The sequence below is a fragment of the Notolepis coatsorum genome (assembly GCF_963971535.1).
Source record: "Notolepis coatsorum genome assembly, chromosome: 2".
NCBI lineage: Eukaryota > Metazoa > Chordata > Actinopteri > Aulopiformes > Paralepididae > Notolepis > Notolepis coatsorum.
Window position 1 is genome coordinate 192,768,859 of NC_140166.1, and position 25,309 is coordinate 192,794,167.

A 25,309-nucleotide genomic window follows, 5' to 3' on the forward strand; every position below is an offset into this window, starting at 1 on the left:
CTTTTTTTTTAAATGGTTTGAAGTGTCATGATTGCTACATTGTGAAACATGGTTCACCCTCATACATGGAAAAGGGGGAAGTGGAGAGGAGAAGAGTGAAAAGCACTACCCACAACATTTACATACTGTATATGGCAGATCACCGCAATAGACACAACCCTTGCTTGTAAAAGCAAGCAGGCTCTGAAGTTGCATCTTCTCTAGTTACCTGTGTCTAATGAATGAGCAGGAATCACCATCTCAAACAGCTTCTACACTGACCAAGCAGCTACAGTATGGCATTCTTTCGAAAAAAGAAGGTAGGCTTACAAACGCTTATTCATAGTGTAATACTAAATAATGTCATTCAAGTAATGTAAATGGGATGTGGTATGAGTTGCGTCAGGTAGTGAAAACTACATTAAATTCGATCTCCACTTAAATAGTTGTATTTTTACTTAGGTAGTTCCCTTTGACAATTATATACTTATGGACATTAGGAAGACTAGATCTATAAATATTTTCAAAAGTAAGCTTAAAAACATACCTGTTCACCATAGCCGTCTGCTGCTTGGACTCATTGCATCCAGACTGCTTGTTGTACTGTAGATTAGGCTTGGGCGGTATGACAGTATTACGGTATACCGGGGTATTTCGAAATACCGACGGTATTGAAAATCAATACCGTCTAAACAGAGTTTTGTTGTAGTGCACACACGTGCCAGCAGAGGGCGAGACTAGTCCTCACTAGTGGGGCGAGCCATGCAGAGCTGGTTGTCTACACACAGGAGGAGGAGGAGGGGAACCCCGCTTCAGTGAGTGAAATTAAATGAGACGCTTACCGTTGCTGGTGTTGCGGGCTAACTGGCTATTCTGAGAGCTAACTGTAGTGTTGTGTATGATCACAACGGTGTTCACGCTTTACGGTAATGTTGCGACTGCTGTGAAAATACCGTAAAGCGTTGTGGTAACGAGTGTTGTTGTGTGTAGGATGCTGCGGGCGAACTGCTACCATTCTGAGAGCTTAACGTTAGCACTAGATGCTGCGGGCGAACTGCTACCATTCTGAGAGCTTAACGTTGGCACTAGATGCTGCGGGCGAACTGCTACCATTCTGAGAGCTTAACGTTAGCACTAGATGCTGCGGGCGAACTGGCCATCTCCGTGATTTGTTTACTTGGTAACACAAGTAACCCCCCCCCCCCCCCCCCCCCGCTGATGATAATGAAAGTCATAGTCATATACCGGGGTATTAGGTAATCGAGGTATAACGGTATGAAAAAAGTCATACCGCCCAAGCCTACTGTAGATGAGAACTATTTTACTGCACTGCACTATTGAACTATTTTAGTCTATTCTATGCTCATTCATGTCTATTTTATTGCACTGCCCTTATTCTGTCAATTTCTATACTCATTCTATGTCTGCACTTTATGCATTGCTTTTATATGCATCGCTTTTATTTATCACGATTCCCAATGCAAGTGGGGCCTCAAGTCCTGGAGGTGAGTGAGACCTGGACATTAATTCAACTAACTATTCAATAGTCAGGAGGGATAGGAATCAGTATGGATGTGGTGTCTGTATGTATATTCATAAAGATACCAAATTCATCAACCGTACTACTGACCTTAACCATGATGAAATTGAAATTGTTTGGGTTGAAATCCGTACTAGTAGGCGCAATCTATAGACCGCCAGAACAGAGTGGCTTCTATGACACACTTGATGGGTGTTTAGCTGGGGTGGAGGGTGTAGAAAAGATTCTTATTGGGGACTGGAACACGGATATGCTACGTAAAGTAGCACCCGTCTTCAAGGCCTTCAGTAGGTTTTGTGATCTGCACGGTTTCAGCCAGCTAATCACTCAACCCACAAGGGTATGTGATTCAACACAAACTACCATTGACCTCATTCTGACCTCTGACAAGTCCATGATCTCCAACAAAGGGGTGATAGCATGCGGGTTAAGTGATCATTATATGATTTTCTGTACCCGCAAAAAGCTAAAACAAAAGGCCGGCTGTCACAAAACGGTCACATCTAGGGACCTCAAAACATACTCTAGAGAGGCCTTTAACCAAGAAATGGAGAGCATGGACTGGTCAGATGAGTTGAAGAAACATGCCTTGGATTCAAAACCAAATTCACAACAATACTTAACATGGCACCCCTAAAAACCACCAGGGTTAAAAATCGCGCTGAGTCATGGATGCACACTGAAATACTGACCGCTATGAAAACCAGAGACAAAAAATTCTCAGAACTTCATAAAAGTCAGACAAAGCTTACCAAAAGCTCAAACAGTGAACTCCAAGCCCACGTGGTTGAACAAAAAAATTTCATCAATGACAAAACTGAGGAAAACAAACAAACCCTGCAAACTTTGGAAATGACTCAACAACCAACTAGGCTGCAGCAAAAAACTAAAAACCAGATTTACAAACATAAAGACAGAAAACACTCATCACAGACAAACTGGATGTGGCCAAATACCTAAACATATTCTTTACAAACATAGCCACAACACTGGTTAATAAACTACCCTCCCACTCAGGGCATTATGGGGTAGAACACATAGTAGCATACTACAAAAACCTAGGGGTCCACAAAGACGACTTCAAACTGGAAATGGTAACAACAGATGAGGTACTCAAAAAACTGAGCGCCCTCCAACCTAACAAGGCCACTGGCCATGACAAAATCCCCTCCAAATTCCTCAGAGACTCAGCAGCCGCCATCACACATAATAAACCTCTCCATAAAACAGGGACACGTCACAAGGAAAGATGAAATTACATACCTGAGTTCCGTCCTAGAGGAAAATCTTTCCTGTGACAAAATGGCATCCAATGTAATAAAAAAAATTAACCAACGAACTAGATTCTTGTACCGGATCTCCTCTCTGGTAAACAAGAATACCCTGAAGACTAGTAGGAGCACTCATTCAAGGGTACTACGACTATGCTTGCACCTCATGGTACCAAAGCACCTCAAAGGCGCTAAAAACAAGATTACAAACATCACAAAACAAACTGGTCAGACTACTACTTGACCTTACTCCTAGAGCCCACCTCACCCCTGCCCACTTTGACTACCTAGGATGGCTTAGAGTAGATGACAGAGTACAGCACCTTGCAATGGGCCTAGTCTACAAGATACACTACACCACACAGGTACCCATGTACATGTTGAAATACTTCCCAAAGGTCAGTGAATACCATGCCCACAACACCAGAGGGAGTTCCACAAATCATGTGCAACCCAGATTCGGCACAAACAAGGGACTAAACACATTTCGCAATTATGCCACAACAATGTGGAACGCCCTACCCACAGCCGTAAAAAGATGTGAATCCCTACCCACATTTTTCGAAACTGGCCACCGTAAAGGTCCAACACCCCCCCCCCCCAAATAGACAGTCTCCTCCCCACTGTATGTATATTTTTTCTCCCATCCACCCACCCCCTCCTAATGTACAGTCTCCTCCCCATCATATGTATATAATCTCTGTTAGGATCTATGGGTAACAGTACTGTATATTTGCATATCATATATGTCACAAATGTAACATATGTCATGTATGTCCCCCTATGCCATAAATGTCATGGTGTCATGTATGTTGTGTATGTCATAAATGTCACTATGAATTGAAAATGGGGGACCCTGATGTAAACAAGACAAACTTCTTTCTCTGGTCTGCATCCCCTTAACAATTGTGTGTATTGAGCCGTACTGTATTGTACCCATTCTGCAATCTGTTAAATAAAGTTTTCATTCATACATTCATTCATTCATTAACACCGAAATCTATCAAAATCTTTCTTATTTTATTTATTATTTTTCATAGATTTTAATGACAAATCTATTACACGTTTTCAGGGAGGTTTTAATATAAATTCTCTGCTCATTTTATGCCGGTCTATAATAATGCCAATGTTATGCCATGTCTATTTCATGTCTACAATTCTTCTGTGAAAGATGCTATACAAATAAAGTGTATTATTAGTAGTAGTGGTATTAAAGGGGGCTCATACAGGGGAAATGAGAGAACAAGCGTATCAAGGTGAGGGAGGGGGCTTCAACCAGGTTTCTTGTACTGCTGCTGCTTCTAAATGTAGACAGGAATATCTGGTGGATCAAAAAGATAACGGTATGCATGATCAATTCTCCATCTGTAGGTTTTAAATATGTATGGGGGGGGGTGCAGAAAGTAACTAACTTCAAATAACAAATATTACAGTACATTACCGAGCATTAGCATACACATTGAAATGTTCCCTTGATGAACACAAAAATGAATAACCTTTCAATAGAAGTGGACATGGAGCTCCAATACTCAGATCTTTAAACATTTACACGTTGAATATATTCCTGGATCATTTATCTTAATCAGTACCTTATCTACCTTTATCAAGATGGATGTCTAAGCTTACATTGCTGCAAGTTTTACAATCTTTATTAAAACGGTATGGTTTCCATATTACTTACAGTACTGTGGTGTCACATGACCAGTCTATACGTGATGTACCGTCCAGCAGTTTCACTGGGCCTGATGATCTTTACAACCTGAACAGACAAGGGTGTGAATGAATGAAAACTTTATTTAACAGATTGCAGAATGGGTACAGTACAGCTCAATATACACAATTGTTAAGGGGATGCAGACCAGAGAAAGACGTTTGTCTTGTTTACATCAGGGTCCCCCCATTTGTGACAATGTGAGTCTGGAGACAAACAGTCTTTTGATAAATGCACAGTATAATAAGTTACTAAACTCCAACCCACACATCAGACCAAAACTAAAAAGTAAACAAAGCACGATACCAAGCGGGGCTCCTTTGCCTAGAAGTCACGCTGTTTGACGGCATGCCCCTAACTAGTCAAACAGTTTGGCCTATCGACGGTCTTTATCCCTCCTGGCAGAGAGGCAGAGAGGAAGACAAGGCTCGAGGAAGAGAACGGGGTGAGTTTGAATACAAATGTTCACACACATTACATTATTATATAAAATAATATGTAATAGTACAAACAGATTTTTTTTAAATCATGGAGCTCAATACAAAAAATTATATTTAGTTTCATTCCTTCATTCATAACTATTGAACAATAGATATTTCAAATATGTCAGCTGTTCTATATTGCCCACACGATTGTCTACATTCCATACACACATTTTTCTAATCCCATGTAAAGTGGTTGAAAATGCATTTGATTGTTGAAGTTCAAGTTCAACTCAAAATATTTGCTGTACATATGAAGAATAATAACAATAATAATCATGATAATCATACACATATTTTATATCATTGGAAAGCCCTAGTTGTTAGCTTCAAACTGGTACCATTATGAGGTACTTTGAAATACCCACTAACTAATAATCTATCACAAACCCATGAAGTTCAAGTTCAGGAATTTTCGGACTGGGCCCATGGGGGGAGTAGGAGGGTACAACTTTTGAAAACGGTGATCACTAGATGCTACACATGAGGTTTAGTGAGAATGAATTGATCAACCTATGAGAGGAATGTGTGTGGCCATTGATGGAAACCTTTATTTATTCTCTAACATTGAAGTTTTACCCTCATTTGCAATGTCATCAAGATTACAAATTCAAACGTATCAAGTGGGGGGATTATTTGCATAAATAGGACAAAACACAGGTGGAAAGAGAAAGAAAAAACAAAGAGATCAAATCAAATTAAAGGATTATTTTTGTGAAAGTTGAAAATCATTCCAGGAAACTGGTGCATCAAAACATAAGGGAGACTTACCAAGTTCAGACTGAGTGTAAGCTAATCGTTTGAGCGGGTCACATAAGGTCCATAATTACAATCAAGTAGCATTGTGATATATGGTGGCAGTTTTCCATCAATGGCCTTAAAGATAAACAGATACCGATGTTTATTTTTTCTTTCTGAGAGAGAAGACCAACCCACCTTATCATACAGGATGCAATCATGAGTACTGTAACTATCACCATTATGAATCTAAGAGCAGAATGATATACTGTGCTAGGGGTAAAAGGCAGCGTTTCAAATTACATCACCAAAATCCAAAACTGACGTAACAATCCTCTTTCTGTAAATCATAGGGAAGCTTGATTTGTTTTTATAAAACAATCCAATCTTTTGTCTCAGCTTGTTAGTAAGATTGGCTGTGTGGTATTTTAAAATACATTTTTCATCAAGCCAAATGCCAAGATATTTATATTCAGTGACTCTCGCAATAGTGGATCCATTAACATTTAGAGTATATATAAGTAAGCAATTATAATCTGTTTCTGGATCTAGAAAATAGCATACATTTTGTTTTACTAGCATTCAGCACTAGTTTAAGCTTAATGAGAGCTTCCAAATCACACATCATAATGTCTTGTATCACTTTCATGTTCATAACAACAGTAGGGTTTCACAAAGTAACAAATTTTAAATTATATCATCAGGCAAGCTGTTAATAAAGAGAAGTTACATAATTATGTAATTACCATGCGTTTTTCTGAATGTGGGGGTCTTCTAAATAGTATGTTGATAACATACAGTAACTACAGGAAAGGTCACTGTGTCATCTAAATAATACATGTTGATAACATACAGTAACTACAGGAAAGGTCACAGGCTCACCAAAATAATAGGCTTCTTCCAGGGGTAATAATAATAATAACAAACTTTATTTGTATAGCACCTTTCATACAAGAATTGCAGCCCAATTGCATTAGTGCTTCACAGCAGTAAAATAGACACATGATGAGCATAAAATAGACAGAATAAAAGCAATGCAGAGAACAAGGAAAGGGTAAACGCAATGCAGGTAATAACAATACATATATTGTCTCACAGTCTTTCTTCCTGTTAAGTTAGATGATCACACAGTTTAAAACCTGACAGTCTTTCTTCCTGTTTGATACCCACACAGTTTAAAACCTGACACAACAATAAAATATCTCTAATTTACAATACAATAATCCCAGCGTGGATGTAGTGATGAAGTGTCGCAGAATGATGTCCATAGGCACCAACTAGAGCTTTGGTTGCATCATTTTATCAAAAGTGCTTTACAACTTATGTCTCACATTCACCCATTCACTCACACATTCACACACCGACGGCGGAAGCAACCATGCAGCTATCGGGAACAGTTAGGGGGTTAAGTGTCTTGCTCAAGGACACTTCGACGTGCCGTCGGGAGGTGCCGGAATCGAACCCGGGACCCTTCTGATTACCAGAATGTGGATGCAGTGCCGGTGGACGCAGTGGTTGAAGTAAATCCACAACATCCCCAACACGGACAGTTTAGTGCAATAATTACATCAAAACATTTTTTTTCTTCAAACAAAAGTCCTTCCTCGTGTTTTTCTGCTGTTCTTTACTTGACATGTGCAATAAGCAACACACTCCCAGTGAAGACGTCACATGTATCACAACAGGCCCTTTTCACAACCAACATTCAGATGCACAATGTTGTGTTCATTCAAAGTTAAAGACAGTAGAGGTTGAGTACTTTCTGCTGATGCATCACATTCACACTCCAAGTGATTTGGATTGACTTCACAACTGCAAATACATCCGTTTTATTAATGTCCATTGTTGGCCATGCTGGCATGCAGTCTCCCATGTTTTTTGCTCCTATGTTCTCCTCATACAGTAGATCTTGCTGATGGTTCAAGGACACACACTGAAAAGCAGTGGAAACCGTGCCCATCCATGCCAAGGTTTTGTTACCTGTCCTCTTTTCAGCCCAAAGTAACGAGCCACAGGGTCCCCAACCTGAATCCTTGGTAATTGACTCTCCTTTAGTTTACTGAGGTTGAAATGTAAAGGAATTTTAACAAGCATGTATCTCCATATAGAGTTAAATCTGGGTAGCAAACATATCACAATATAATACTAGAGGTTAGTCCATATTTAGCTGAATTCAATCAGTTATTGTATGGTTTATTGCAGTTACTAACCAATAGCATCACAAAAGCAATATCAATAGTAATCACAATATCTGGTTTGTAACTACTGAGTGGGCCATGTAAAGTATTTTATCAGCATAAATAAAACTATCCTCATTATGCCAAATTGCTCTGTGAAAAGATACTATCTTGTCAGCAGTTCAGTCACTTCTTCTTTTGCCATGACCATGTGTTCTGGGACGAGCTGGAAGACAAAGAAGAAAGATAACATAAATTACTTATCTGGGGCTTGAGACATAACTTGTAGCCTATAGTAGGTTATGAAATAAAGATTATTTGTAACTTAACAAGATACAATAACAATAAACAATACAGACCAAATCAATATTTTGTTTACCTCATGTTCTGTGATGTTGATAAGCAGTTCCTGCTGTAGAAATTGTTCCAGGATGTACTTGGGAGCCATGTCAACTAAAGACTGAATATAATAAAATAAATTATAATACATATGATTAAAAATAGATACATGCTCACAAAGAGGAATGTGGAATCCAATCCATAACATCCAAAACAGTGACAGGGTGAAATAAAGGCAATATTATCAGTCATCCTTACATCCCAATATTACACAACGTTACCCCATGTCATGGAGACTTTTGTGGATATATCTTATAATATTATAAGTCGTGTCACTAAGACGTTACCTGTTTGGCTGATGGTGTCATGCCCATCTGAACAACAATGATGGCGCGTGTGATGTTCTCCTCCTGCATCCTCTGACAATACATTTTAATGGTCTTGATTCCAACCTTGGGTTCCTCTGATGGGTGGAGAGAAAAAGATTACTTTATTGTCTGACACAGTTGCATGAACATCAGTTAAGTATCAGCAGCATGAATTCTACTTATTAAAGCTAATGTAGCTTTTGTATTTCTGGCATTTATTCACATGTATCATCAATCACATGCTTGTGGAATTTACAATGATTTTGTTCTCATCATGATTTGTTTAATATGGTTAATATGAAATGGTCCATTCAGAATATTTTACCCTAACCCCATTTCTAATTTACCAACTAGACATTTTCTATTGGTGGTTGACAGCGGCTATATCTCTGAACGGCCCAAATTCTCAATCCACTTTTTAGCCCCTAATCCGAGCCTTGCTATTGTAAGTGAAATCAGTGCATTCACAAGTAACAAATCACTTCCTGTTTACCATATGTTTTTCCAAAATGTTTGTGGATCTAGCGGTCTTATGGTTTGGACAATCAACGATCTAAATGACGTTTAAAATGTTAGTCCCCAGATCCACACAGCAGGTTTGGTGAGAATCAGGTGAACAGGCCATGCAGACTACAGGGGGTGTAGGAAGAAAAAAGTATTTTTTCTCCAAAAATTCAAGATGGCGGAAATTCCAATTCCAATTCCAATATGGCGGACTTCATAGGTCTTTATGGCAAAAGGATCAGGAGAAACACTCATTTGAAAATTGAAAGTTTGGCCTGATGGTGTCGCTAGAGGTAAGGTCATGGGCTCACCAAGATCAATATGAGTCTTCCTCTAGGGGTCACAAATGTGCACCGCAAATGTGGGGGGGAAAAGATTGGAATGAAAGCTATTGGAGTCATCGAGTTCACACGTAGTAGTAGTAGTTAATTTTTTCAGTCATCATCACACACAGTACAATATACATCATAATTTATCAATATTTGATTATTTACAGTGACTGAAAAGGTACAGACTGAAGCATAGTGCTATTATGTGCCTGTCCTATATTCTTACAAAAAAATACAAAAATGTAGATTCCAAAACAGTATTCTAAAAATAAAATAAAGCAAACAAAACAGTGTTATTCACCCTTGTAGTTTTCAAAAATAGCTTTACAAACCTTTTTCTTAAAAACCAAAATCGAATTACTCATTCTTAACTGTATATCCGCATTGTTCCACAAGTTAACCCCAATAATAGAAATACACCTCCTTTTAATCCCTTTCTTAGCTTTTTGAACAGTAAATTTACAAATATCTCTCAAATCATATTTTCTTTCATGTGTTGAAAAAAACCTATTAAATTTCATAATATGACTTTATAAACAATGGATTTGTGTGTTCATAGTAACCAGCCTTGAAAAGGTTCCGAATGGCCCGCTTTTGCAGTACGACTATTGGATTTACTGTATTTTTAAATGTCGACCCCCATACTTCCACACAGTAAGGATCTGCCACGGCAGCCACGGCGGTCGGTGGGGAATCCATAATATCCCTGACACTGTTCTACAGTGTTACATTAGTTTTGTGGCTAACTAACTAAGGAGGAGCTGGGCATCCAGTATGAAATACAGCATGGGTTGTGCTGAGAAAGGAGATCTACCCTTCCACAAAGTCATTGATGAGTAGAAAGTAGGGCTACGGGTCAAACATTCTGAATTCATACTTTAACACCTAATGTCAATAGAAGACAAACCTACCGGGGAAGAAAACAAACATCTGGTCAGTGGGGTCGTCATTGTGAGCCACCAGCACGGTGAGGTCTGTCCGTCTGGGGCGACCCTCACTCGGCTTGTCTCCAAACTGACTCTGAAACTCATCAAGAGTCTGGTCCAGCTCATCCTGGGTCACCAGATAGCCTCTGTCATGGCACAGCTGATCAACAAAGAGAGGGGTCAAAGTATTTGTTTTAGGTTAGTCGGCGAGGTAGAGAGATTATTATCTTTACAAATGGTACTTGAGACAATATCAATGCAGGGCTGTCCCCGACTAAGGATTTGGATGGTCGACTATGATTGGCCAAAATTAGCTGTTAGTTGACTATTGGTCGACAAAAAAAAAAAAAAAGTATAATATTTTTCAAATTTAAATTTTTTTTTTTTTTTTAATCATTCCATTAAGGCTGTGGGGTGCTTAATGTCTGAAGGAGTCGACTGAAGGCTTCTTGTCCTCTGCAAAAGCATGCAATTGGTCCACTGATGGATACATCTTGATATTTGTCTAGTCTAGTGTGTTCATTAGATGGGTGAAATCCTCTTTCAGTGCCTCTGTGCCTGTTTTCGTAGGCAGTTTGCCTCTGGTATTCGTGCCATTAGCGTTAGCCACACTTCTAGGCCTCTTTTCTTTTGGAAAGAATGATAAAAAATAAAAAAATATTAAAAAACATTATAATAAAAAATTTAAATAAAAAATAATATATATTCGACTAAGAGGTTGGCCAGTCGACTACGGCTCCTTTCGACCGATTAGTCGACTAATCGACTTATTGGGGTCAGCCCTGAGATTTTAAGCAAGTGAAACCTAGTAATTATTTCCCCAGAGTACCTCATTCAACAAACTAGTAATGTTACAACAAACAAAATGATGGAGGAAAATAAACATAATAGGGATTCTCTGAAACGTTACATTATAAAATAAAAAAAAGTATTACATTTGTTTAATTAAATTTTAAGAACAAATTATTATTTGCAATGACGGCCTGGTGAGAGGACAACGGGTAACAGGGAAAGGGGACCCACACAATTTAAAAGAGACAGGTGATACATCACAGATTGATTGAGTGAACATTTTATTAACAGATTGCAGAATGGCCGGTGCGTTCCTAATGGCTAATGGCGCCACGTGCGCGCTCTCCCGCGCATGCGCATAAATGTCCCCTCGCTTGAGCACAGACTAAAGACCGTGCCTAATTGCCTCTACGAATGGAATGTTAACACATATCAACATTCACAAGTTAGGTGTGAATGTATCTGAGAACGTATTTAACACACCTGACGACCGGCGCTATTGATATGCAAAGTAGCCCAGGTGGGTACTTATAGCGAGTTGGCGAGTGCAGCGCATTCCTGTGTGCGTGCACGCGCGTCAAATTACAGTTAAGGCGAGACACTGCAGGTGAATAGTCAAATATACTTTTTTTGTTGATTTTGAGATTTTGTTATATTTTGCTTCCTAAACATGTCTTCTATGAAACTAGTGACAATAAAACGTCAATAACACACATTTAGTTGTTTATTTTACATCATTTTGCCTTATTGCATCCATAAATGTGCACATATTTAACACTTTGGGTGCCATGGGTTAAATTCATTATATACCATAGGTTGCCGGCTCTATTTGTCTATGGAGAAGTACCCCTTCTTTGCATGGCTATAACTTTTTAAATTCTATTGCTACATTGCCATTATTAGGGCCCATTCAAAGTCCTATATGTATTGTTCATTGTGTAGCAACGTTAAACTTTTTCATTCACATATTCATAGTAAAGTATGGTCTAATGTATAAGTATGTTTTCATCTCTTTCTGCAGCTTTCTCCAGAACGTGATCTATAGCCCCAAATGCATTATATTGATGATGAAATACAGTTTGATGGCAATCGGGGCGATATAAAAAATTTCAATTGGACGTACTTCTAGAATGATCTACGTATGATCTGATGATGACCGGATGGGCGGGGGATCGTTTATAATTCCGTGGGCAGCGTTATATCATTCATCTAGTGTGGGTCATATGTTCATCATAACAGTCTATATGGAACACGTTCAACAATAACGCTGAATCTTACCGGATATTCCTCGCGCCGTTGGACGATCAGCGTGGTGTAGACCGTTTTCGATTATGGGATGTTTATCCTGATGAACCATTTCCAGCTTGTATAATACTATATACGTCCAAATCATGTTGTTTATCAAGTTATTGGCTATATATTGTGCCGAGCCAGAGTGCCGGCAGCCAAACCGAGTGCCCGGAAGTAATATGGCCGACCAGCACAACCTCCACAGCACTTCCTGTTTGGCGATTGCGCCGATCGGCCACCAGATGGCGCTCCTGAACCGCCAGAGAGCTCAGTGGGTCCTCCTGGGCCCCGTTCCCCGTACCTGGATAACTGAGTTAGCCGGATAACTTTCGGTCAAGTCTGACTTAAGCCGGACTTTCCCGTTCCCCGAAGCTGGATTGTCTAAATCACCATGACAACAGATCAAAAAGTTTGAGCCTGGTCGAGAGCAGGGTTTAAGTTCAAGTTAGCCGGATGAACCATCGCCACGCCCCCGCAAAGAAGTGACAGCGCGTTTCCTGAAATTATTCCCACAGTCTAGGATCTGCATTATACCATTCTGAATTACGTTTTTGTGCTCCATTCTTCCAGAGGGGGCTTTTGAAATGTAAAATAGACCCAAAATGCTGATACTAAATTCACTTTGTCCTAAATAATGCACGTTATATACCGTGGCGCTCGCTCGGTGCAACAACAACAAAATAAAGAATATTCTAAACACGGGTCTCTCGTTCATTAATGTATAAACAATGAATTTATCCCATCTGGCACAGTGGCGCAGCGGTAGTGCTCAATCCTGGCAACCCGGCGACCGGTGTTCGAAACCCCGTGTTTCCAATATAATTTTTTGGAATATAATATTAATGATTATACGCAAAGGTAGCCTAGTTTTAAGTTAAAATATTATAAATCTACATGCATTGAGGATGTCATTCTTTATATAGCTCTCAACGTGCACCAAATTGAATTATTCCTATATTGCAAAAAGAAGGAAAAGACTAGGTTTCGAACCCCGGTCGTCTGCGTGAAAGTCAAAAGAAGAACCCGTTACACCACAGTGGAGATAAGTAAAAGATCGACCATACATCAATCAATGGGTAAGAGAGCCGTATCGTTATTCTGTATAACAGTTTAACTAATTATTTTCGCTAGCAAGATCTCATTTGATTATTCAATCCAGCAGGCAAGTTTAAAGAAATATAATCTGATTGATTGAGGTAATGAGGGACTTAAAATTAGCCTATAGATAACGCATTTAACTTGTCGGCGAGGCGATTGAGCCGTACTGCAATATGTTAATAAAGTTTTAAATCAATTAATCAATCAATGCCGCTAGAGAATCAGGATCTCTGCTATCGATACGTGCTGGCTTTTCAAATGAAGCGGCCGCGCGCACTTATCCTGGGTCTCAAGTCTGGTTTGAGTTAACGAGACTGAATCCACCTTCGAGGAACAGGAAAATCCCGGCTTCAAACATCGGGTTAACTGAATCTGGATAATGTGACTCTTGATCGACTTAGTTGAACCAGGTACGGGGAATAGGGCCCTGGTGGATCTCAGGCCAGCGGAGGGGAAATATGAATCCGATCACAGATTTTTGAAATATTGACATTAAAGACGCTGTAAAGCGTCCTTCGGCAACTTGAGCATGGCCGGGAATGACGCTATAAAGCGTTTCCCGGCAGTTAAAGTGTTAATGGGGAAGTGCCTCATTTGCATATATAAACATAAATTTCAGAAAACGTGCAATATATTTTTTCTTAGTTTATATGTGCATAACAAATTGGGAAAGTTTCATAGTGATATCTATTCAAATATTTTTTTGCCTATTAGGGGGTACTACACTGTACTACACTGTTTGTAGCCTGTGTGTAGTTCTGTTCAGTTCAATAACATCATTATTATTATTCAGTTATCAGGCATGTGTTTAGGTTGTCTATTACTAATGGTTTGATTAGGTATTGTGTTTGTAAATATCTGTTTAAAAAAAAAGTATGGCATTTTACAATACAGAACTTTGAAGGCGTTTTCCCAAAAATGAGTTTTAAGAGTTTTTCCTCATACTCTGAGCCAGAAATCTCCACTTCAGTAGCACACACATACACCAAACCTTCCAGTTCTATTCATATCTATGTTCTGAAGGTATTTACAGAAGGGTTTGTTGATATCGCATTCATACCCTGATTTATATCACATTTTATTCCTAAAAACATGGCGAAATATGGAATTTTACCATAAAAAAGGACTGAATGGAGTATTTTCTGATTTATGGAGTGATAAAAAGAGATATCCAAAATCCCCTCTGTAATAACCTTTGGCTCTAATATGTCAACAAAATGAAACTATAATTTTGAAAATGGCTTTATCCAATGTTCAGATTTCTGTCCTGGAATTATATGCAAATTAGTGCATATTTAAGTAGATAATGCCTCATTTGCATATTTAAACATACAATTTCAGAAAACTTGTAATACAAAAAAGTCTTGTCTTAATATAAGTAATCAACTGGGGAAGTTTCATTGTGATATATATTAGTTAATTTTTTTACCCTATTCACCTGCAGTGTCTCCCCTTAAAAGGCTGGGTGACAGTTGCAGGTGTGTGTAAACAACTCTGCGATATAGTTCTTAAAAGTATTGAGGGGAATCAATTTGTCCATTTTTGCATCTCGTTCCAACTGCTGGGAGCAGCAAATTGGAAGGAGGATTTACCGAAGGAAGTGTTAACACATCTAGCGAAATATGGTTAATAATAGCAGCTCTGGTGTTAGTGTAGACTAGAGTATGACCATGTTTACAATTTAATTGTATCAAATAAGCAGGGGTCAGAGACCGTTACCAAGGAACGTTTTGTAAATTAATGTAAGCCAATTCATTTATCGTCGAGAGTGTAACGATCGCCAATTTAAAGATGTGTACAAGTCACAGTGATGTGTTGAAAGGGGGGTATTTGTAATTGCTGAGTGATACAAAACATTAAGACGATCAAGGACAATCTTGCTCGCGTGCATGTAAATTACATCGTCATACTCACAGTCAAACACGTGTACAAAAGTAAACTTAATTCAATCTAACCCACCTGCATAATTGTTTTACGAATCTTCCATAGTCTGTATGTTTCCTCTTCGTCGTCCATATCCCTTTAATAACTTTTCCTTGCTAGATTATGATTAAATTATATTTGAATTTTATTTCACGTGTTTACTATGGATGCGACACAAGTAGTTGATCGTCGACGCAGTCGCAGAATGATGACGTCAATACAAACGGAGCTTGCAATGTAGCCATTTGTTATTTTGTAAATAGTTATTACCTTTACCGTTATTTATAAAATGAGGCCAGTTTATCGTTTTTTAATATTTGGGACATTGGCGTGCAGTGGCGTATTACTACCGATGGTATTGTTCTATTTGTTATCGACAACGGTAATGTGTAACGTTAGTGCTGATTAGTTTCCACAAACCAATGACAATGTTTTCTCATTTGTTTATGCTATAATATATTTCTAGAATAGAATATTACATTTTTTTTCTCTGAAATTGATTCTTCCGAAGAACTGTTTATATGTTGTTTGCCAGGGTGCCTGTCTGTGTATAGACTTGCAACACACTATACCACTCGGCAGTCAACAACAGTTGGCAAGTAGGCCTGGCTGGCCGCACACAGGGGTCAGCATAACTTGGATTAGTTCTTGCAGAAAATGCACATTGGCTACGGATGTCAGATAAGTGCAATGTGGCCTAAATCGTGACACCGGATACCCCTGTGACAGCCTCAGTGGTCTCAGCTGCATGCATGTTTAAGACTGTCATGTTTATCACACAATGACAGCTGTATCACATTTAACCAGACCCACAGTTCATTGAATTGTGTTCTTTTAAGGTAGTGTGTATGGTTTGATTATGGGCAGGACTCTTGCTAGACTGTAACAGTTCTTCTGGGCCCTGCTCAGTTTGATGACAAATGTATGGTTTATTGTACTGTATAGTAGTAGTAGCCTATTACTATTTCAATGTAATAGGTTTGCTTCAACAAGCCCAGGGTTAGGGTAAGCCCACTGCCCACACAATAAATGATTATTACACTGCAAACAGTGCAAAGTCTTAAATCAGAAGATTGAGAAATCTGATTATTGCCAAAACACTAGGCTTGTTGTGTAAGCTTTTGCCAGGCACCACTGCCTCAACTCAAAGAGCCTTATGATGTCTGCATTTCACTGACAAGTTACAATGCCATGGTACTTTGTAGAGGAAATAATTGTACACAATGGATTACAGTACACTCATGCTACTAGACCCTAATAGAGACAACTGTCTGTGCCACCCACTATTGACAATTTGGATGGATCAATTTGTCCATAGCGGAACAGTTGTCTCGATTAGGGGCTATGATGCTACATAATTTTATAAAACAGCTAAAGTGCCAAATAAAAATACTAAATGTAACAAAATACATTGTGTTCCGCAGAAAGATACTTACACAGTTAAAGTGGAGATGATTGTATGCAACAGTAATTGTTGTCAATATCAGTTTGGAAAATCTAGTCTATGGGCCGGGTGGGCCACTACGTATGGGGAAACACTGTTGCTCAGTTGAGACATGTTTTCTTGAGTGATTATTCTGGTCTGTTGTTATTCAACCTCCATAAACAGGGACAAATCCTATTTTACCCATGAACCATTACAGAAGCAGCCTATTATGCAACCAGTTCCCTCAGATTGTACCTTTGCCCTCCCCTGACCGCATGGAACTTGACTCACCATAGCTCTTTATCCAGCCTATGAGAATGTGGTGAACTGTGAACTACTGTCTGCATGTGATTCTATTGGTGCTTTATTAGTCAGCAGAAAAGGGACCAATTAGAGTATCACAACATATCATTTCCTGATCCCCTGAAACTCAATAAATGAGGACAGTGGCATGTGTGTCATAGGTGAAGCTTTGTCGGCTGTAGGACTGCGTTTTGGTGAGGTATCTCAGGGCATAGAGATCCATTTGCTTTCTGCCGTCTCAGTGGGACCTTACTGAAAGGCGGCCATGCGCCTGCTAGGGTCCACTGTGCTCTTTACTTTCCTGCTGCAGACTATGGTAAGCCCGGTTTGAAATTAAATGGCCCGCCATTGTTCTGTACCTAGAATGAGTCATTTGAACTGCTACTTTGCAGTGTTGGAAACAGAGGCAGAACATGTTTTTGAGTGATTATGGAGCTAATTTTCTCAAAGAGAAATTGATAATATTGAAGGGACTCAAAAAAGTCAGACTTTTGGAAATATTGAAGGGAGACATGTTCTTTCTGTGATGGTTTGAGGGTTTTTGTCTTATACCTCTGGCAAATGTGTTATTATGGGTAATAAACAGGCTCATATTTTGTAGAGATGAAACACTTGAGTTTTTTTAAACACACTTTAACAATATTAAACGTTAATGTTCTGTGAAAGAGATTACAGCAGTACTTTTCCTGACACCATGTCTTACTTTATCTGAGGCAGTCTTTCTTAAATGAAGGGTCGGACCCACAACAAGGCCTGCTTCGATCCCCACATAACAATAGCACTAGTATGTTTCAATGAGCCTGGGTCTCATTCAATGAGCCTGACTACACTCATTCAGGTCCTGAACTGAACAAGGTTTATGAACTTGTAAAATTGAGGCTGTTCATAGCAGAAAGTATGCTTTTTAATGATTTATTTTAAAGTACGTTTTGCCCAAAATATCAGATTTTGGAAGAAGTTTTAACTCCTATTTGTCACTCATCCCTCATCTATTTTCTTGTGTGTTTCCCACTTTCTCCTGTCTCCCTCACAGTCTGTCCCGGCAGCGGATTGGCGGACGGCGACGTCTATTTATGACTTCTCAGCTCGGGACATTGATGGCAACGAGGTGTCCTTAGACAAATACAGGTGAGGATAGGAACGATTCCCAAGGACAGGTTTCTGAAAGCCTCACATCACTAATCAGAAATCATCAATTTGCAGATAAAATATCATTGCTAATCAAATAGTTTATCAGTTCTACTATATGGTGAAAAGGCGAGATAACAGCAGCAGTTAATCAGTTATATGTTGTAATTCAGGGTAGGTTATATCATTTCTAATCAGTGCTATGAATAAAAGGCTATATTTATTTGAGTTTCCCCTCCCCCTTATAGATGTATTTTAACATCTTAGTCAAATCCATCCATCTTCATAACATTATGCATGTATCTGTATTTTCAGGGGGAGAGTTGTCATCATCACCAACGTTGCCTCTAAATGAGGTAAAACCCCAGTAAACTACTCTCAGTTTGCGCAGATGCACACCACGTATTCTGAGAGGGGTTTAAGCATCCTCGGCTTCCCTTCCAACCAGTTTGGGAGACAGGTAGGTGACATCCAAATTGGGTCTGGGCAATATATATATATATGTGACATGGGCGCCTGCCTGTCTCACAAAACCGTCAAACAAGGCGTTGCAGATCAAATGTGAATAAATATTCAGCAAACTGCATTGCATATTTTCCCCCTAATTGTTTCCAGAAACATATATTTTAGCTAACTGTTTAAGTGGAAACATATCAAACAGCCAAGTTTTTACTGTTTGAAACACAAAGACACACAAATCAAGGACCACCCGTTGTCATCATTTAGCATTGATTTAGTTTGAGCATGGTATCTTCATTGGATCCTATGAAAACACCCCATTAGCCACTACAAGATAGGACCCTACCTTACCTTCACCCAAGCCTGCTCATGCCATAATAGATTTGTATTGTCTGTCTATGTGTTATTGTTTCGATTGATTTGTTTATTTATTTATTCTCGAAATTAACATTGAGGTTTACTCTCATTTGCAATGTCATTGAGATTACAAGTATGTTCAAACAGTTCAAAATGCATATAAAAGGAAAACAATTAATTTGCATAAATAGGACAAAACACAGGTGGAAGAAGATAAATAGAACACAGAGATTAAATTAAATTAAAAACAGTTACATACTGAGGTAGGGAGATTTGTGATCATGTTTTTAAATTGTCCATACTAGTGGGGTATTGATTTTTAATCAGTTGAAGATCATTCCAGGAAGCTGGTGCATCAAAACAAAAGGGAGACTTACCATGTTCAGACTGAACTCGTGGGACCTTAAGTGTAAGCTAATCATTTGAGTGGGTCTAAGGTCCATAATTACAATCAAGCAGCATTGTGATATATGGTGGCAGTTTTCCATCAATGGCCATTGGCCTTAAAGATCAACAGATACCAATGTTTATTGTGTCTTTCTGATAGAGAAGACTAACCCACCTTATCATACAGGATGCAATGATGAGTGCTGTAACTATCACCAGTTCTGAATCTAAGAGCAGAATGATAGTCTGTGTCTAGGGGTAAAAGAGTGGACAAGGCAGCGTTTCAAATTACATTACCAAGAGACATGTGGCAAAAGACAGCTTAGATGAGGCCTAGTGAAATGTCTTTTAAATACAGAGAATATTGATGTCTACCTTTGGAAACGTGCCACCTTGTGGCCCACTAAGTACAGTTTAATATGAATTTAAGATACAGCTGCATTCCTTTTTTTTTTAATCAAATCTTTTTACTTTTTTTAAAAATAATTATACAACAATAAATACCACATTGACATCAATAATAATAATAATAATAATAATAATAATAATAATAATAATAATAATAATAATAATAATAATAATAATAATAATAATAATAATAATGACAAGACAATAAAAATAACAAATACAGACTTCAAACTTGAGTCCAAAACCAGACAAACAAATACAAAATATACCCAGTCCCCCCCTCACTAATCTATCACATTTAGCTCTATCAACCCTGCCCCCCCCCCCCCCCCAATATACAGCTGCATTCCTGACCACATTACCTTGGGCTTGTTAGATGAGATCAGGGCTGTATAGTAGGACTGATCGACAGTAACCTTTCTCAATCTATTTCTGCTAAAGGAACCGGGCACTGATGCTCAGATCAAGGAGTTTGCCAAGTCCTACAATGCAAACTTTGACATGTTCAGTAAGATCGATGTGAACGGGGACACCGCCCACCCCTTGTGGAAATGGTTGAAGGAGCAGCCCAATGGAAAAGGCTTCCTGGGAAAGTAAGTGTGGTGAACAGGATGAATTGACCTATCTCAATCTTTTTTTATTTCTTTTTTTTATCCACTCTTTCTCCTTATTTTTTTATATATTTTTTTTCATCCCAATTTCGTATTTCCAATTCTCCCCTCCCCTGTCTTGAACGTTGCTCGACTATGCCTCCCACTGGTCGGTCGTAGGGAGGATAGAAGCCTTGCATCACGTGTCCCCTCCGGTACACGAGGAGGCAGCCTGTCGCATCTCTTCACCAGACAGCGCGGACTCTCAGTGGCGAGGTGTAACGTATGGGAGGCTCACACTACCCCCGCTACTTCCTGTCTCTGCTGTGCAGGAATCCCCCAACCGACCTGTAGGAGTCGCTGTCCACAACGTCCAATCCCCACCCACCGACTTCCACCCGCTACCTCTGCCAATTGAGATAGTATGATGACTGGCCCAAGCCGGAGGCAATGCTGACACCGGGATTTGAGACCGGAGTCTCTTGCATTGGTGACGAGCGCAATCTCCGCTGCACCACCCAGCCGCCACTATCCCACCATCTTTTCTTGATCCTCCAATCACAATCGTTGCTTAGGGAAGAGGGTGGGGCTTGAGATAGGCAATTGAATGATTGTCCTACCCAGTTATACATTCATTTAACACTTAACGTTTAACACAAATATGTACTAATGAAATGGGATCACGATCAACAACATGTTTAATATATTTTTGATGACATCTTGTTAACATGACATCTGAATTCGTCAGATGACAATGTGGTTGTTACTATTTTCTCACATGTCTTGTTTTCTCCTTTGCAGTAGCATCAAGTGGAATTTCACCAAGGTAAATATTATGATCAAATATTTCAATCAATGATCTGTTATTATTCAAAGATAAGAGCTGCTACAGCTACTCTTTGATCATCTGCTGTTGAGTCAAAAGTTCATGTGCTGTGAAAGCCAAGGTTGCTCAATGCCATCTCTATATTATGTTAGTTGTGTAGTCCTGCATCTGTTTGTAGGTGTGTTTAGTTTACGTCCGCATACACACAGTATGTGCACATGATGATGTAGAGTTTGTATATTATACGTATTACAATTGAAAAGTTTTTTTCACAGAATGCTTAATCATATTACGTATCATAATCATATTATGTATCTTTTCAACAATTGTAGACGACTTCCTTGAATCTGTGGAATGTGTAAATCTTTTTCTAATTTTACCCATGACTTATTTATGTAGAACATGCTATTTCTGGTGGGTTTGGCACACACCAAATTTTGTATAATTATTTTCCTTCCCTGCCTGGCTACTTCACACCCAAGAGTAAACATTTTAAAAACCACAAACTGTGTTCCTGGCTCCAAAAAGCACAGCTAATTGCGGCATCACAAAGGACAATACACAGCTGTTAATCAGAACATATCAAACTCTGGCCAAAGGGCAAAGAGAACCTACAGTATGTAATTCTCCCTCAGGGCCTAAATAACATGTCAGACCAAATCCATACAAAGACTAGGCAAACCCACTTTCCATAATATAGAATATATAACATAATAATATATAACATAATATATCCTCATTTGCACCTTTGATTACACTGTTTACTTTTCTCATATCTTATATTCAGAGTTAATTATATTTCTTACATTTAATTTTTTATTTATGTAATTATTTTTCTCATTTCTTTATATTCACATCTAATTGTATTGTGTAATGTCTTTCTCTACCATTGCCTTGCCCATACCTGTACCTCCCCTCCCGACCCCCCTATGCTGCTATGAAGCCCGGATTTTCTCAAGGGGATCAATAAAGGAATATCTTATCTTATATCTCCTTTACATGTTTTGCTAACTGTATTTCAATATTCTCTTTTTTCTTTCTGTAGTTTCTGATCAATAGAGAGGGGCAGGTGGTGAAGAGATATGGACCAATTGATGATCCCAGTGTACGTAGAAAATAACTCTTGTTTACCACATGCTGTATCATAACTGGTCAATGTTAGGCTCCTTGATGTCAGAATGACTCACCATTCTTCTGTGATTATTGGCCTTTCAAATTATTGACCAGCCGTGAATCAGTGTACAGAATCATGTACTGCTGCTGAGTGTGGTGTTGCTAATAAAGCGGGAAGCAACAGTTGTAATAGGAGGATCAAGAAAAGAGGGCTGGGTTTGAGATAGGAAATGGAAGGAAAAAGAGTGGGTTGAGTGAGTGTTTTTGTATGTGGTCTTGATTATAACCTGCTAATGTTGTCTTGTCATTCACAAAATTGGTGCAAGACTTGTTTTTATAGTTGTACAGATATCCTTTTTTGCAATTTGTTAATACAATTTTCAATCAATCAATTCTGTGGGAGTAGGCGGTAGGTTTGAACTGTTATTTTGCTTTCATTTCAGGTGGTGGAAAAGGATCTTCCCCGGTACCTTTAAATTCCATAACAACTGATAGATATTGCGTTTACTGACACTCCGTCCCTTCGTCCAGCTATCCACCCCCCATCCTCCTCCACCTCCCCATGTGCCATTGGGTGTGGGTGGGTCCACCTCAGACCAGTGACGGTCTGTCCGTAAACCCGCTTGGCGGACAGGGCAGACCTGATGAAAAACGGTGTGCAACCTACCTGAGAGGACCCCAGCCCACTACACTGATACACTGGAGGAGAACGAAGTGGAATAACCAAAAATCAATTACATCTCCTTACGGTCTTTAAAAACGCATATAGTCATATTCCTGAATAATTAAATAAAGTCACTGACATTTTTTTCTGATGACAATGTTGCTCTGTGTGTTTATTGTCTTGTCAGTTAAACATTTACATTGTTATTTAATGCTTAGATTGTGTCCTGGTGTTTTGCCATGGGATATTTATGTGCATAGTGCTTTTTATTTTTATTTTTTTATTGAAGTGAAATATTTTCAAGTTTTCTTTTCAGAAACTCCTTCACATGTGGAAAGGTTGAGCCTGAAATCAAATAGTAAAAATGACTGGTTTCAAATATGTTACATGTTACACTGCCCTCTATTGGACATAGGAACACATGCCACCTCAATAGAGGACTTTGAGTTGACAGCGGCGATCAAAATGCACCAAAAATATTATTGTCCTGAATAGTAATTAATTGGAATACTGCCCAGTGTTTAATGGAGCATCACATTAGCAGAGTGAGTTGTAATTACTTTCTGTCAGGCTATACTGTCATGTCTTCAATTAATCGAATAGAATCGAATGAGATGCTTTCCATAATCATGTGAAGTGCTGTTATAGAACTGATTTTATTTGTAACGTATACAGCATGGATTAACCCCTGTCTCCTGCCTTATATGCAAAAGGGTCTCATGGATACTGATTTTGCCAGTAAAGTTGAAAATAACTGACCTTTTGGAAGGGGTGTACACAATCACAATACTACACATCAAGACAAGGGCTGCCCAAAGTAAGTCCCAAAGGGTTTCAGAAAGTGATACGATTTATTTCATATTTGGTCTCATTTTGTGCATTCTATTTGGCAACTTGATTATTGCAAGGCCTCTGACATTGTCCTTTTTGTGTTGTATTTATAACATGTCCAGTCAAATTATTTGGCCCCCACTATAAAAAGTCTGGGCACCCCTGATCTAGACTAATTGCATGTCTGTGCAGACCTGAACCTGAGCCTTTCACCTGTATGATGAAAGAGGAATGTTCAGATAATAACCCCTTCATGCTCGAAAATGCCTAATCACACAAACGTTTTGATTTATGATATTGCATACTGAATATAAATTAAATGCATAAAATGTACATTATTTTTACGTTTCTTCATACAAGGGGTGATGTGAAATGATTATTAACCCTTTCAAGCCAGGCCTGTAAAAGTACTTTTGTAGCAGGAGTTATTAGCAGCGACACACAACTTAAGTTTGCATTGTGTTGGTCCATTTATTCATATGGGCAACAATAAATTTGCTACAGGAAAAGGGATGCAGCCCCTTCCCCCCACAAAATGAATCTAAATTAATCGAACAAGTGCATTACAAAAACAGTATATGAAAAAAAGAAAAAAAACATAACCAATGTGTTGTGTAATTATAGTAACCGTTAATTCTCTACATACTACACATGTTCCCCCAGAATTCGCCTCATCAGAAAGATCCAAAGTGGTGGGGAAGGGGCAGGAGACTATGCCATGGTTCCATGGACGAGGGCACGGGGCAGAATGTCTGTAGGGGGAACTGTAGGCCTTGCAGAGGAGTGGGGCATGGTGAGGGCTTTAAGCAGAGGGTGTAATGTCTGTGGCCTCGCAGCGGGGCGAAGTTGAGGATGAAATGTCTAAAGTTGAGGTTTCATACTGGGTGAGTTGCTACACTTTCAGGTTGCTGGATGAAACTTAAGTAGATACACACTCACTGGTGTGAAGGACAAATATTGCAGATGCGTTACAGATCTTGAGCATCCTACCCTGAAACATGTACAGAACATTGTGCATGACAAACCATGCACTTTACAGCTGCACTTCTTTTGAGGTGCAAGGGGTCTCACTCTTGCAGCCACACCGGATCATCTTCAGAATGTAGTCTGGGACTAGTTTGACATCTTCTGGTAGGTGGATTGGGATCAGGTTACAGGTGTCCTTTTTCCATCCAAATTCCTCTGAGTTCATTGCAGGTGGCAGATTCGTATTGAGATTTACATTTTCAATGAACGCTTACTGTTGGAGGTAGAGCAGCTAGATTTGGTGAAGATGTCCTTTCCCATTATTTCCCCCCCAGACAAGTAGCCTTGTGTGTCATGTCCGTGCTCTCCGTTATGCCATAACAG

General features: G+C 39.1%; 2 protein-coding genes across 5 annotated transcripts; one reads left to right on the forward strand and one right to left on the reverse strand.

Annotated features, from left to right (window-relative positions):
• Positions 1 to 171: 171 nt before the first annotated feature.
• Positions 172 to 23,279, forward strand: gpx4a (glutathione peroxidase 4a). 4 transcript variants are annotated; one of them, XM_084307603.1, is made up of 7 exons: positions 172 to 299; positions 18,230 to 18,324; positions 18,640 to 18,784; positions 20,377 to 20,528; positions 21,327 to 21,351; positions 22,397 to 22,456; positions 22,908 to 23,279. In XM_084307603.1, exons 1-7 carry the CDS (start codon positions 276 to 278, stop codon positions 22,938 to 22,940), a joined length of 534 nt encoding a protein of 177 aa, XP_084163729.1. In that variant the 5' UTR covers positions 172 to 275; the 3' UTR covers positions 22,941 to 23,279. The 4 variants fall into 4 exon arrangements, with proteins under 4 accessions (XP_084163729.1, XP_084163726.1, XP_084163727.1 ...); XM_084307600.1 differs by lacking the exon at positions 172 to 299 and adding an exon at positions 15,686 to 15,849; XM_084307601.1 differs by lacking the exon at positions 172 to 299 and adding an exon at positions 15,686 to 15,822.
• polr2eb (RNA polymerase II, I and III subunit E, b) lies at positions 3,979 to 15,639 on the reverse strand. Its single transcript, XM_084307474.1, has 8 exons — positions 15,504 to 15,639; positions 10,350 to 10,524; positions 8,585 to 8,700; positions 8,278 to 8,358; positions 8,066 to 8,124; positions 7,702 to 7,780; positions 4,472 to 4,549; positions 3,979 to 4,111 (listed from the first exon to the last, which is right to left on the reverse strand). Exons 1-7 carry the CDS (start codon positions 15,558 to 15,560, stop codon positions 4,484 to 4,486), a joined length of 633 nt encoding a protein of 210 aa, XP_084163600.1. The 5' UTR covers positions 15,561 to 15,639; the 3' UTR covers positions 3,979 to 4,111; positions 4,472 to 4,483.
• Positions 23,280 to 25,309: the final 2,030 nt, after the last annotated feature.